The sequence below is a fragment of the Gracilinanus agilis genome, chromosome 4 (genome assembly GCF_016433145.1).
Source record: "Gracilinanus agilis isolate LMUSP501 chromosome 4, AgileGrace, whole genome shotgun sequence".
NCBI lineage: Eukaryota > Metazoa > Chordata > Mammalia > Didelphimorphia > Didelphidae > Gracilinanus > Gracilinanus agilis.
In genome coordinates, this window is record NC_058133.1 from 180,104,176 (window position 1) to 180,119,588 (window position 15,413).

Consider the following 15,413-nt stretch of genomic DNA (forward strand, 5'->3'; position numbering starts at 1 on the left):
TTTAAGACAGAAGGTAAGGGTTAAAAAAAAGCCAAACAAGTACAGTATAGATTTCAGTTTATTTCAGAAAAATATCTGAGAGTAGCTAGGGAGCACAGTGGATAAAGCAGAAGACCTGAAAAGACCTGGGTTCAAATCTGACCTCAGATACTTCCTAGCTATGTGACCCAGGGCAAGTCACTTAACCCTGTTTGCTTAACCTTCGCCCTTCTGTCTTGAAGTTGTTTTAAGACAGAAAGCAGGGTTTTTTAAAAGAAAAAAAAAAGAAAAAAGATCTGGGAGTTTTAGTGAACTACAAGCTAAGTATGGTACAGTGTTGGCTCATAGTAGGTGCTTAATAAATGTTGTCTGATTAATGACAGACAAAAAAACGAAAACATATGAAATCTTAGGCTTCACTGAAAGTCATATTGTCCTGAAAAAGAATATGGGAGTTCCAACTGTTTTTGCCTTTCTCTATGAAAGGATTAACAGTTCAGTTCTAGACACATTTTAGGAAGGTCATTAATAAGCTAGCTAGAAGTCAAAGAAAGTGAAAAGGGTGGTGAAGAAATCACGCTCTTTGAGGATCCTTTGGAGGACCTGGAATGTTAAATCAAGAAACAAGTAGTCTGAGGGATGATTTCATAGTTGCTTTCAAATTTTCTTAAGAACTGTCATGTGAAAAAGCCAGAATGACAATTAGCAAGCATTTATTAAAAGCTTACTATGTTCCAGGCAGTGTGCTAAGTGCAGGGGATACAAAAAAAACAAAACAAAACAACCCAAAGGCAAAAAAAAAACAAAACACTCTGCCCTAAAGTAGCTCACATTCTAATGGGGGAAAACACGTAAACAGGTAGGCACATACAAGATACATACAGGTTAAATGGAAGGTAATTGTATAAGGAAATAACTAGGGCTAGGGATAGAGTGGGAAAGGGAGAATAAGAAAGACCTCTGAATCAGTCACTTTTATCCCTTTCCTCTCTGATGTCATTTCAAACATTCAATAACAATCATATTCTCCTTAAGATTTCTCTTTTCTAGATTACACGTTCTTAATTCCTTCAGCTAATCCTCATAAGAAGTGGACTTTTGGTCCTGTCACCATCTTATTGCCCTCTTCTGGTATCCAGTCTGATGCCAGGTCTGCTTGGACCAATATTTGTCTACATCTCAGCTGTGTGGGCTCCCCTGCCTAAGGAAACGTGGGATTGAAAAACTGGTTAAGAGGCTAGTAAAAGAAGGGCAAAATGGGAAAAGAGAGGCAGCCCACTAAACCTTTTAAATCAAACCATAATCTTTGAATGTATGAAGAAAAAAAACCCATAGAAAATCTTTCTTCTATAAAAAGCCAAGGGAATGGACAGGAAACAAAGAGGACAAGATGACTAAAAAAGGTCAAAGCACTTGATGTCTTCTGCTTTTTTCAGAAAAGATCATCTGTGATTATCTACTCATGCCAAATCCCATTCCTGAGAGAAGACTGGAAGGTGAAACAAAAAGTGGAGAAAGATACAATCAAGGTGCCTGGAAAACTGACTGTATTCCAATCAATGGGGATTGATGATATGTGGCACTGGCAGATATCATTGTAGAGCCCCTAGTCGTTATTCTCAAGAAATTACCCAGCACAATGGGAATCCCTAGGGACTGGAAAAGGGCAAATGCATTTGTCCTTAGGCAAGGAGGGGAAAAACCCATTGACCTTGGCCATTACAGCTCAGTCAGCTTAAAATAAATCCTTGGGAAGATACTGGGAGAAACAGAAGATCAATCTCCATGGTTGTGTAAGAAGCAGATTGGGCCAGATCATTTTAATTCCCTTCTAGGAGAGAGGGGGCAAAATCCTATAGAAGGGAAGATCACAGATGTCCTCTACCTCAGAATCATTAAGTGAAACTGTTTCTATCTCTCTGTGGGACATATCTCCCCTCCCTCCAACCTCCCATCCTCCTTCCTACCTTGACAAGCTGGCAAACTAGATTACTTTGCTATCAAGTGTATAAATGATTTGCATGAAGGTAATACCCAATGGATTTCTTACCAATGGCTTGGCTTCTAACTGGGCTAAACATAATGAACTGGTGCCTCAGTTAAGACTGGGCCCAGGACCCATCTATTCAAACCTATATTGAATATATGCGCATATATATTTTTTTTTTGGTTCTTTTTTTTTCCTCTTTCAGTTGGAACTAGTCACAATTTAGCACGGTCATGGAATACTGGAAAAACAGATCTATCAAAATGGGTAGAAACTTAACAGGGAAGGGGCATCTAGGTAGGACAGTGGAGAGAGTGTCAGACTTGGAGTGGAGAGGACCTGGGTTCAAATCTGGCTTCAGACACTTCCTAACTGTGTGATTCAGGGCAAGTCACTTAACACCAATTGCCTAGTCCTTATCACTTTTCTGTGTTAGAATCTTTGAACTTTGTAGTGATTTTAAGGCAAAAGGTAAGGGTTAAAAAAAAAAAGAAAAGAAAAAATAAATTAAAAGGTTAAATGCCCTTTAGGACAGATTTGTTCTTATCAACATAAATCGAATAGGGAAGATGACATGGCAAGTACAGAAGAAAAACTTAAATGAACCAGCAATGCGGTGCTATATATAACTAGATGTGTTTATTATATATATTTATATATTTATTTATTATTTATATAGTATATATACATAGCACTGTATTACTGGTTCATTTAAGCTTTATATTATATATATGCTATGTAATATAAATAAATAATATATAAAAATATGTATATCATATATATATATATAAAGAAAATCCCATCACACAACAGTATGACTTTGGGTATATTGCTTATTAATTCATTTAACACATATTTATTGAACCGTTACTATGTATCAGACACACACTAGATATTCAACACACTTTAATAGACTATGAATATTTTAAAAATAATTTATGTAAAGGATCAGCAAGCAATCTCTTTAGTGCTCTTTAAGATAGCATTGTTAAGGAGACAGAATATTGGATTTTGAGTGAGAAAGGAGTTCAAATCCTGTCTTAGGTCCTAAGTCTTAACCCTAGTCAAGTCTCCTAACCTCAATTTCCTCATTTAAAGATAAGATAATATTAGTGTGTACCTAATGGGGTTGTTATGAGAACCAAATGGATTAATATATGCCAACTGCTTTGTAAATCTTCAAGTGTTAAGTCAAGATGAGAGATTATAGAACTGAAGGAATACTAAAATGTATATCCATGTAGCATTTTGTAGTTTGCAAAATATTTTCCTAGAGCTTCTCTCTTTTGACCTTTACAATAATTCCATAAGGCAGATATCATCATTATTTAAAAGATGAGCGAGCTGAGACTCAGAGAGGTTTTGACCTACTCAAGGTAACACAGTCAATATGTGATGAATCTATGACGAGGATTTAATTCTTCTGATCCTGAATCCAGTGAATATTATAAGGCATCAAGTTGGTATTATGCTATAAACATATACACTATTATTATTATTGTTAATAATTATTATTATTTTGGGGAATGCTGGTCCTATATAAGTATTAATTATATTGTTGCTTATGTGATATGCTGTGATATTAGGGTCACTGAAAAATCTATCTGCCTCCAATCTAATCTAAATCTACGATCCTATAGCTTCCCTCAGGTTGGATTTGCTGATCTCATATGCTGACCTAGACTTATGTCTGAAATTCCCAGCACTGGTGGCAATTCTTTGGTTCAAGGGAGCACTATTTGGAAGAAATTTTTGATGAAATAAAAAATATTTGTACCTTGAACAGACTTGAAAGATTAATGAATAGATCAAAGTGCCCAGCAATGGGACATGAACCAAGTCAATCGAGATGGAGCTGGAGGATGAATGGATGAAGGATATGGAATGGGGAGAAAAGATTTGTCCCTGGAAAAACAGGGCTGATGATGTTGTTCTAATAGTAGTATTTGGGGAAGTTTAGTGAAATCATAAAAGCCCTAGAAGCCTGGGAGATAGACAGGAATACTCAGTCAATAAATGAATATTTATTAAGCATTTACTCTGTGCCAGGCACTATGCTGAATGTTGAAGACTCTGAAAGGGTGATGTGGCAAAATGAGAGCATGAAAGTTAAAGTTTGGATAGAGTGCCAGGAGTAGAGTGAGGAAGTTCAAAAATACATCTACTTTTTGGAGGACCCATGACAAGTGACTTAACCTCTATGCCTCTTTGTTTACTTATATGCAATATGAAGGGTTGGATTTGATGGCTTATAAGGTCTCTTCCAACATTAAATATATGATGCTATATTTATGTTCGGGACAAATTAGCTAATCAAAGTATTGTGTTAAGTTTCAGTAATTGGTAATAGGAGAAAGACTTGAAGAAAATACAACAAATATTCATGGCAAAGGACAGCTGGGTAGCTCAGTCGATAAAGAGCCAGGCCTAGAGATGGGAGGTCCTGGGTTCAAATTTGACCTCAGATACTTTCTTACTATGTGACTCTGGGTCAGTCACTTAACCCCCATTGCCTAGCCCTTACTGCTCTTTTGCCTTGGAACTAAGACTTAATATCGATACTAAGGCAAAAGGTAAAGGTTTAAAATAAAATATTCATGGCAGATGTTTATATAGCTTTTTATCATTTACCAAGTGTTTTACACCCATCTATTGACCCGGTAGAATTAAGATCTTTATAGGTAGAGATCTTTGCATCCCTTGCAGAGTGCTTTGAACATAGTAGATCTTAACAAATCAATAAATGCTTCTTCAATTGAATGGAATCTATGCAAGAAACCCAGGAGGGAAATGATTCAAGTATTATCCCTATTTTATAGATGAGGAGCTGAAGCTTAGAAATATGTGCATCAAATTAATTGCTGGAAACAGTCCCATCAAAGACTGCAAGGACTTGAATAGGTCTACTGCATTATGGAACCCACATCTGGTGACACCTTCAACAAGAAACTCAGCAAGATTCTAGGAATCTCCTGGGAGTGTTCTGGGTGTGTGTCTATTAGGGTGGGAGACAAACTGCATAGTTTACACTAGTCATATTAGATACTGTGGGGACAGTCCAGCCTTCCTGGGACCTTGGTAGTCACTAGACCTTATCTCCAGCTTCATGCTGATATCTGAGCCTTGGCTGGGCCCTTTGCCACATAATGAGTACCTCACTTCCAGGAGTGCCGGCACTTGCCTGGAAACCTGCCCCGGTGGTTCTATACCCCAAGAAAATGACCTGTAAACGGGTGGGGCAAAATGGGGGGAGGGTTCAGAGGGGAAGAGAGAAAACGACATCAGGCAGGAATGTGCCAGTCAGCAGGGGTAAATTTTCCACTTGGATCTGGGTGGAAACCTGATGCCGCCTCTATTTTTGGTCTCCTTCTCTAACAACCTTTGCCCAGATTGGAATTTCTCTGCACCTGTAACACATTTTTAATGGAATAAGTCTAGCAGAAACCAGGTATTATATCATGCTGGGGCCTGAATGGTATTTCTGGGAGCAATACTGAAAACCCAAGGTAGCCCAGACCTCAGTTTATCCCTTTGGGGATTAGTGTATTAGTCACCCCGTAAAAGCTCAATTGATTATGATTTTTAAAATGTTTTCTTGAGTATGTGTTTATAAATGATGAAAAAGAAAGCTATGAATGAGCTAGTGGGATTTTCCTCTCCTTTATCAATTTCATATGAATCAGAATCCTTTAAAATCTAGTCTAGAGGCTTTGGCTCTTTTTTTCTTCCTCCCCCAATTAGCCTTTCTGGTCCACACCATAGCATGTTAAGGCTCAGGACAAAACAAGAAGTTGAAACACACACTCAAACTTGGGCACCCCTTTGGCTAGGGATTAAGTAGATTAGTGGGCTGGTTGGCATGATTGATCAGAGCAGACGCAGTGGTGCTAATGGGCCCAAGGTGAGAGATTTGATTATTTTAGGATCTTCTGACTCTTTACTCTTCTTCCTACACTTGACAATCCAGTTGTGCCAGCCTACTTTCTGCTTCTCATGTTCCAAGTGCCACCTCTTGTCTCTATATCTTTTCCCTGGCTGTCTTCCATTCCTGGAATGCTATCCATCCTCACCTTTATCTCTTAGAATCTTTGCTTCCTTCAAGACTCAGCTGGACCTCCACTTTATGTAGGAGGCTTTTCCTGCCATCCCTAGCTACTAGTGTCATTTCTTCATCTTTTTTTAAGCCCTTATCTCCTGGCTTAGAATGAATACTGAGTATCTATTCCAAGGCAGAAGAATGGTAAGGGCTAGGCAATGGGGGTTAAGTGACTTGCCCAGGTTGCACAGCTAGGAAGTGTCTGAGGTCAGATTTGAATCCAAGACTTCTCATCTCCAGGCCTGCCTCTTCTGCCCTCTGAGACACTTAGGTGCTCCTGTCATCCCTTCGTAAGTTACTTTCTATTTACTCTACATCTATTTTGTAAGTTCTCTCTCTCTCTCTCTTGCTCTCTCTCTTTCTCCCCTCTCCATATAGATGCATTTATACTCTAATTTTTTTCCTTTCTCTTCCTCTCTATCCCTCTCTCTACACTATCTATATACTATTTATACTCTCTATTTAGAATTGAAGTTATACTATATATATATATATATATATAGACACACACAGACATATACACATGCATATATATATATATATGCATGAGTGTAGTGTGTGTGTTAGTGTGAGTATGTCTATGTCTTCCATTCAAATATAAAGTCCTTGAGGACAGGGACTGGTTTTACCTTTCTTTGTATCTTTAGAGTTAGAGTCAGCATTTAATCAATATTTGTTGATTGATTAAATTTCCCTTAAAGCTTCACAGAGGAAAAAAGAAAAAAACAAACCAAACCTCCAAATCTCCTTCTGCTTATAGCCTATTATGGCATCTCCAGTTTTCCTAGACTAATGTACATTACTGGTTATGATAGGATGGAGTAAGTGGGAAGGAAGAGCCTTTCACAGCACATCCTCTCCTGAGGGAACCCTTCCTGTTCTTCATTCTCCCCAAAATATCTCATCAATGAATTGAAACAGATTAGCAAGTATAAGTTTTAGATCAGAATACTGTTGGAAACTGGAAATATTCAGAGGGCAAACACTAACTGTTCTACATCCTTCTTATGCTGGATCAGCCTTCCACCCTTGAGATCACCTTCGCCCATTAGTGAATTCATCCTGGAATCTTCCTTTTGAGGACAAGCCTTCAGCCAGCCCTCCTTAATTGCGGTCCCTATTCTGATTATGACTCTCCTGATTTTCCCTTTCTTTTAAAAATCTCTTTTATGTGTTATCTATCCTTGTTAGAATGTAAATCCCTTGAGGGCAGAGATTGTACTGGGCACCTAGCAGATGCTTAATAAATGCTTCTTCACTGACCAACTAACAAACTGTGCCTTATTTCAGCTTTGTATCCCAGCTCTAAATTAAAGTGGATTATCCTTTATTCTCTCCCCCCACCAATTTCTTTACTTCCAACCTACACATGCTGTCATTACAAGTTATAAGTCACATAATCAAACTGTGGGAAGGATCTCAGTAGCAAATGAGGACATCCTGTGAAGTGAAACTCCCTCTCTGTAACCTACCTGATCATCCAGAGTTTGATCCAAGATTTCCAATCGCTGATGAAGGGGAAGGACACTGCTACCTCCCATTTGACCACCACACCCCATTCCACTATTGAATAACTTTAATTGTTAGGATGTTTTCTCCTATAAAGTCTAAATGTGCATTTTAGCAACATTGCTCACATACACACACTGCTCCTAGTTCTGCCAGGAATCAGCTTTTCACCAGAGAGCCTTTCAAAGTATTTGGGGACAGCTGCCATAAGATGCCACAGCATCCCTAAATCCTCACAACACAAAGACCTTCCCCATTCTGGTTGCTCTCCCTGGACACTCTTTTTTTTTTTTTTTTTTAAACTCCTGCCTTCTGTCTTAGAATCAGTACTAAGTATTGGTTCCAAGGCAGAAGAGCGGTAAGGGTTAGGCAATTGAGATTATGTGACTTGCCCAGGTCTAGGAAATGTCTGAGGCCAGTATTGAACACAGGACTACTCATCTCCAGTTTTGTCTCTCTCTACTGAGCCATGTAGCTGTTGCTTGACTCCATTTTTATATTTTAGATTATAATCTCCTAGGGCACCAGAAAGGAGCTGAAACAATGTAATTGTCTTTGCACAGGGTCTATCACTTAATGAGGTTATTTAGAGATTCAGACAGTATTATTCCTTTTACTTCTGGATTTGGGGAGAGAATTAGCTGATATAGTAGATAGAGTTCTAAATTGAATTCAAATTATGCCTTAGGTATTACCTGTGTAACCCTAGGGGAGTCACTAAAAATTTCAACCTTGGTTTCTTCATTTGCAAAATGAGAATTATAGTACTTTATAAGTTTTTGTGAAGATAGAATGAAATAGTATAAAGTGCTTTGTAAACCCTAAAGTACTATATAAATACTAGTTATTATTATTATTGTTTTTGTTGTCTTTATCATTGTAAGTGAGGACTCTTCTGACTCTTCTAAGATTCTGGCTAAAGGTTTTCTGTTCTTGATATAGAGTTGGATGTATGTGGCTTCTCCCACCTCCCACTTTGACTTGTTATACCTTGTTATTTACTAAAATGAATCTTGGTATTTAGTTAGTAAAGCCCATGGTCCAGTGTAGTGATCTCCAGACAATTTTAATTGTTTTCTTCTATCACTAAAACATTTTTGAGCAATGCCCTTAATATGTTTATACTCATTTATAGATCATAGTTATATTTATTTTGCATATGCATAGCCAGGTAATATTTATAATATTAAACTTAAACAAAAATAGAAATTAAAAAAAAGCATGAGATAAAGATGAAATGATATTTGATCTTAGGGAGCCATTGGAGATTACTGAATAGGTGAATGATATGATCAGAGCTTTATTTTTTCATTTTTTTAATTGAAAAAGTTTAATTAATTAAGAATATTTTTCCATGGTTACATGTTCTTTCCCTCTCCCTGCCCCCCCCATTGCTGACATGCAATTCCACTGGGTTTTACATGTGTCATTGATCAAGACCTATTTCCATATTATTGATAATTGCACTAGAGTGATTGTTTAGAGTCTACAACCCCAATCATATCCCCATCAATCCATGTGTTCAAGCAGTATGATCAGAACTTTAAGAAAATCACTGGGGCTGTAGTTTGGAGGATGGATTGATCTGAGGCAGGAGACCAATTAGAACCTTTTGAAATCATGGAGGTGAGATGTGATGAGGACCCAAAGCAGGGTGGTGTCTGTATGAGTGAAGAGAAGGGGAAGTATGTGAAAGAGGCTGTGGGAGTAACACCAAGACTTGGTAACTGATTGATTGAGAAGAAATGAGGAGTGGAGGATGATGCCCAGCTTGTGAACTGGGGTGACCGAAGGGTAGTGGGGTCCTCTAAGTAATAAGGACCTTTGGAGAAGGGCAGATTTGTGGTGAATGTGAATATGATGAGCTCTGAGATGGAGACCATAATCTACCCCTGCCTGTTCATTTTGTGTAACCTACTCTGTCTGAAACAAACCCAAAAGGTGAGAGGCAGGACTTTTACTCACTGATTAGTGGTTTGGTAGTTTATCTTTTGAGGAGTGTCTAGGACAAAGGAAGTCAGAATGTTGAGGGTGGGGAATTTTCTCAATGCCAACAGTCCCACTATAAGTGCCTGGATAGTGTTTAAATGATAATTCCCTGATGACCCCACCCGAGTTAGAATAGGAGAGACTGGGAATTTGTAGAGTAAAGGAAGAGAGAAATAATAGGGAGCACTGGGAGATTAGGGTAGGTTTGGTTGTGGAGGAGATGGACCATTACTGGGAGGGAGGGATGCAACCTATTTTTTCATCTTTCATTTGGTTGATCACACAACCCTTGGGGTCACATTGTGATTCCTAGTTTGGAGACTACTGGTTCTTGGAGTCAGAACGTACTTGAGTTCAAATCCTACCTCCAACACTCAATAGCTGTGTGATCTCAGGCAAATCATTTGTTCCTTTTGGTTTTCCCATCTGTAAAATGGGGATAATAATAATACTTACCATAAGGATCAAATAGGATAAAGGGTACAGAATTGCTTTCTAGCTGTGGCATAACACAAATATTATCTGATATTATCTGTTTGTTCAATGGCATTCGAAATTATAAGCATACAGATAAATAGAACAACCTGCTACCTGGATGGTTATGATTAAGATGTCTAGAGCTGTTGGCTCCTCAGGAGTTGACAGCGATTTTCTCTGGCTTTGTAGCTTTGATATCTGCATCCATTTGCCATTGAAAAACGAATAGAGCGTCTCCACTTCTCTGATCGTGACTATGACGATATTTCCATGCCGATCCTTAATGGGTTCATAGTAAATTCTTCCCAAGTTGTGAGTTCCAAGTAAATTCTACAAATGAACATGTTATTGACATTTTAGGTGAAATTACAAAGAGAAAAGTTATGGCTGTCATGAAAGACACAGGGTTATTCTCTGATAATTCTCAGAAGCTGTTAATGCAGATTGAACACTAGAATACATGGCATCATCAAAATATACTCGACAAAAGCCCTAGCAGACCTTCTTCACCATTTGGCTGAACACATTATAGAAAGAGACACAAAAATTATAATGGAAAATTCTAACTCAATACCTGTATGTTTCTTCTCACCACCAGGTCCTCTTCAGTCCTTCCTTGATTTAGCTGCTAGATTGATATTCATGTAGCAAAGGTCTGACTGTATCAATCTCTTTGCTCAGTGAGCTTCAGTGGATCCCTATTGCCTCTAGATTCAAATATTAACTCCTCTCCTTGGCATATAAAGCCCTTCACAATGTATCTCCAAGCTTTTCTTTCAGAATGATCTGATTACTTCTATATGATATATAAGTTCCTTCAATATGGTATTCCTTTTTCCCAAATAAATTTTTATTATTCTCTTTTGTTTTACATTTCCAAGCATATTTCTTCTCCTTCCTTCTCTTGACCTCAAGAGCCATCCTTTATAACAGAGAATAAAGAAGGATGTGTGCAAAGTTCAATCAAACTAACCAATTCATTGAGAAAGCAGTAGTTCAAAAGATGATGGAGTGAGAGGAAGCAGTACAGCCTAGCTTTCAGTCAGATCTCCCCCACAAAGATCTGGAAAATGTACCAGATAAAGTTCTGCTCTGGAAAAGCAAGAAAAAGTCAAAGAGAACCATTTTTCCAGCCCAGGGTGGTTTAAGGAGACAGACATCTATGGACTGGACACCAGGGATGGGGGCTTGGTTAGAAGTATGCCTGTGTTCAGAGCATTCAAGCTCCAAGAGACTAAAAGAGGACTAAGCTGGGATTCCAGGACAGGAAGCACATGGACAGAAAGAGATCCCAGGGGATCTTAGAACTAATGTAAAGTTCAGAAATGAATGTCATCTGACAGCTCTGGATTTATATCTCTATTAAGTAGGATAGTGTCTAGCACATAGCAAATGTGTAATAAATGCTTGGTGACCTGACTGTGGGATCATGGACAAGTCACTTAATCTCTCTCAGTCTCAGTTTCCTCACCTCGGAAATGGAATAACAACATATTTTATTGGGTTGCTCTGAAGATCAAATTTGAAGTGCTTTGTAAACTTTAAAGTTAATCGATTGACTAAAAAAACACCTCTTATCTTCTGTTTTAGTATCAATTCTATAGCAGAAGGGCCATAAAGGCTAGGCAACTAAGATAAAGTAACTTGCTCATGGTCATATAACTAGGAAGTGTCTGAGGCCAAATTTTTTTTTAATTAAAAAAAATTTTTTTTAAACCCTTAACTTCTGTGTATTGGTTCCTTGGTGAAAGAGTGGTAAGGGTGGGCAATGAGGGTCAAGTGACTTGCCCAGGGTCACACAGCTGGGAGGTGTCTGGGGCCAGATTCAAACCTAGGACCTCCTGTCTCTAGGCCTGACTCTCAATCCACTGAGCTACTGAGCTGCCCCCTTGAGGCCAGATTTGAAATAAAGTCATCTCTAACCCCACAAGCCTGGCTCTCTATCCATTGTGTAACCTATCTGTTCTTGGAAACTTAGAAATGCTATATTACAGTCCTTATCATTGCCATCGCCATCACCATCATCATCATCATCATCATCATCATCATCATCATCATCATCATCATCATCACTACCATCATCATTGTCCCTTAGTAAGAAAAAAATCTGGACATCACAGTGGACCCACAAATTAAACAGGAATAGAAAATCAAGAATTCCACGAGCCAGCTAGTAGAGCTGAAAAATAAGTATAACTTTCAGATATTGTGAGGTCACCTTCCTGCTATAGACTTAGCATCACCCTTTATCAGAGGGTGGAGTTCTATTTGAGGTGATATGGACAAGTTGGAGGAAATACACAGCAGAGATATGAGAACTCAGACAATAAATTATTTTTGGAGGATAGAATTTCCCTAAGGAAAATGGAAAAAAGTTTGAATTGAGGAAAAAAAGTTTAGATTTAGGTTAAAGGTAAGTTGTTTATGTATTATGACTGCCCTTTACTACCACAGAATGATTTTTAAAAACTATCCCATAGAAAACTTAAATGAGGAAAACTTAAAAATGTTCTGTAGGACTGCCTCTGTTGAGGCAGCTAGGTAGTAGTATAGAACTAGAATGCTGGGCCTGGAGTCAGGAAGACATGAGTTCAAATTTGACCTTAGATACTGCCTAGCTGTGAGGCTTTCAGCAAGTCATTTAACCTTTGTTTGCCTCAGTTTCCTCAATTGTAAAGTAGGGATCATAACAGCATATACCTTATAGGATTGTTGTAAGGATCTAATGAGATACTTTTAAAGTCCTTAGTATAGTATCTGGAATTGTACTGAGTAGTAGACACTATGCAAATGCTTGTTCCCTTCCCCTAACATTAAAGCAGTCCCTTTTGTATTTTAGAGGAAAGAATTGGATCTGAGGTTGGAGGAATCTAAGTTTGAGTTTGCCTCTTACTACCTATGTGACCTAGAGCAAGCTACTCTCTGAGCCTCATCTTATCTATCAGGAAAAGGAAAGAATTTGGATTTGATGATCTTTATGAACCTTTCTAGGGGCAGTGGTTAAAGCACTGGGCTTAGAATCAGGAGGAACTGAGTTCAGAGCTATTAACCTCTAGTTGTCTCAGTTTTCTCATCTGTAAAATGAGCTGGAGAAGAAAAATGACAAACCACACCAGTATCTTTGCCAAGAACACCCCAAATGGGGTCACGAAGAGTCAGACATGGCCGAAAAAACTGAACAACAGCAGTGGTTCTTTATATCTCTAAATCTCTGAGAAGACACTGAGGATTAGTAGAACAACTCTTCACTAAGATTATAATTCTCCAAATGCAGGACTGAGATGCTTATAATCCTCCAGTGGCTCCTGCCTTCTTTGCTCATGAGCTTCCTCTCGTTAACTTTTGATGTAAAATTTGGCAGAGGTGCTCCTGTGTTTTTGACAGGTCCTCGAAGGACTCATGGCTTGGATTTATTGCAACAATGAAAAACTCTTCAGTTCTCATCATTTTGTCTGCTTTTTTTCCATAATCTGACAAAAAATTGTAGAGTAGTCAGTTTCCCAAAGTCTTGCTTTTTAATAATAAAAATTAAGAACATTAATGAATATATTCTTAATTCTTGTCAAAGAAACAAATTTATAATTATTGTCTGAATGTTTTATAATATACTAAACATGGTGATTATACAAGCAAACCAAGTTTTGACTAATACATTTTTATGTTCCTAAATTGACCAAGTTACTTTCGATATGTGTTTTAAAAAAATATTGAATGACATTTCAGTTTTTGCCCAAACTTCCTTGACTCCTTTTAGCCAGGGGTGGGGTTGAGGATAACACAACGGGTTTTTTTCAAGCCTTTGACATTTTCAGAGTTTTACATAACTGGTTCTGGAGGAAAGTAGACAAAGCGATTAAAAGTTTGGGTAATAGGTCCTTTTTGAAAAGGTCAAAGAACTGAGATTACATTTTTCAGGAAAAGTGCCAGATTAGACAGTCTCAGATCTTTGATGAGAGCCTGGTTAAGGGAAGGTAAAATGGCTGTTTTCTGTTTGTGTGAAGTATTGGACAAGAAGAAGCAGAATGTTGTCAATGAACCCATTGGATAGATGGGAATGAAAGAGACTCATTTGAATGGAAAATACTGCATCAAACATCCTTTTGGGACTTGGTGTGTCTCATTGGGAGAATTTTCCTTGATGAAGTGGCTGAAAATGCAGACACTATGACCTCTTTGTCATGCTATCATTGGACTTAATCCAGTCCAATGACCTGATATAAGAATCAACTTCATAACAAAGTCCTTTTGGTAGATCTGAGTCATAGGGTCATGGCTATAGAGCTACAAGAGACCTTAAAGCTCAACTAACCCAACGCTCTCACTTTACAGAGGAAAACTGAGGAACCCTCCCAGGGTGTCTGGGTAACTAAATAGTATCTGACATCTTTAGGTAGTTCTCAAGGCAAATGTTCCAAGTTCTGACTTCTAAAGTGCTGCTAGAAACATCTCATCAGGGTTTTAGTGGATTGATGCTATGTAGTTTCATAGAACTTTTAAATAAAGTCTTCAATAGAAGAAAACCCTTCTACTGAAATTGTCATAAGAAAGAGATAGTATTCTGAGACTCACAAATGGATGGATCTCGAGTGAGTATTTGATGATGGACAGCTGGAGACTAGGAAATCAAGTCCAGAAGTGAACCAGAAGACCATAATTATTTCAATATGGCATGGAGATCTAGGAACTAATGAAGTTTCTTTCTCCCTCCTCCTTCTTATTACTTAGAATAGGATTCAGTCTTTTGTGCCCTTTTCTACTTTTCCAATGGTAGCCAACAAGTAAATTATATTCACTTCATCTTCTTGTTCCTTTCTCCCCTCTTTTCCCTCTCCTCATATACCCTCCTCTCTCCTTTCCTCATGTATTCTGGCTTTCTATAATAGTCTTCCCTAAAAAAATTCGATAGTGTTAATTAAATGGACAACCCTCCCCCTCTCATCATCTCAATCAGCAAGGGATAACCCAACAGCATCCCACAGACCAGTGACCTCACTTCAAGCAGAGGATAAGACTGAATGCTCAAAATCATAAATTCATATAATACCAGGAAACCACGAAAGGGAAACACAGCAGAGACAAATACTCTAATTCCCCAGTCAGCTTGGAATCCAATACCAGTTCTAGGAAGAGCTATGTAACCTACAAGTATCCTTGGGGGGTTCTGAGACCTGATCTGTGTGGGCTGATGGTAAGGGAAGATTAAGAATAATTTCAGGATTAAAGACAAAACCTGCAGAAGCAAAAAAGAAAGGAAGGGAAGAAGGGAGGAAGAAAGAAAGAAAGAGAAAGAAAGGAAGGAAGGAAGAATGAAAGAAAGAAAGGAAGGAAGGAAGGAAGGAAGGAAGGAAGGAAGAAAGAAAGAAAGAAAGAAAGAAA

At 38.2% G+C, this 15,413-nt stretch overlaps 1 protein-coding gene across 1 annotated transcript in view; it reads right to left on the reverse strand.

The window, feature by feature from the left end:
- ANKFN1 (ankyrin repeat and fibronectin type III domain containing 1) overlaps window positions 1–15,413 on the reverse strand; it is a 177,470-nt gene that overhangs the window by 23,611 nt on the left and 138,446 nt on the right. The window contains exon 12 of the mRNA XM_044675075.1: window positions 10,152–10,367. Coding sequence (XP_044531010.1) covers window positions 10,152–10,367 — 216 coding nt within the window. The remainder of the gene's footprint in view (window positions 1–10,151; window positions 10,368–15,413) is intronic.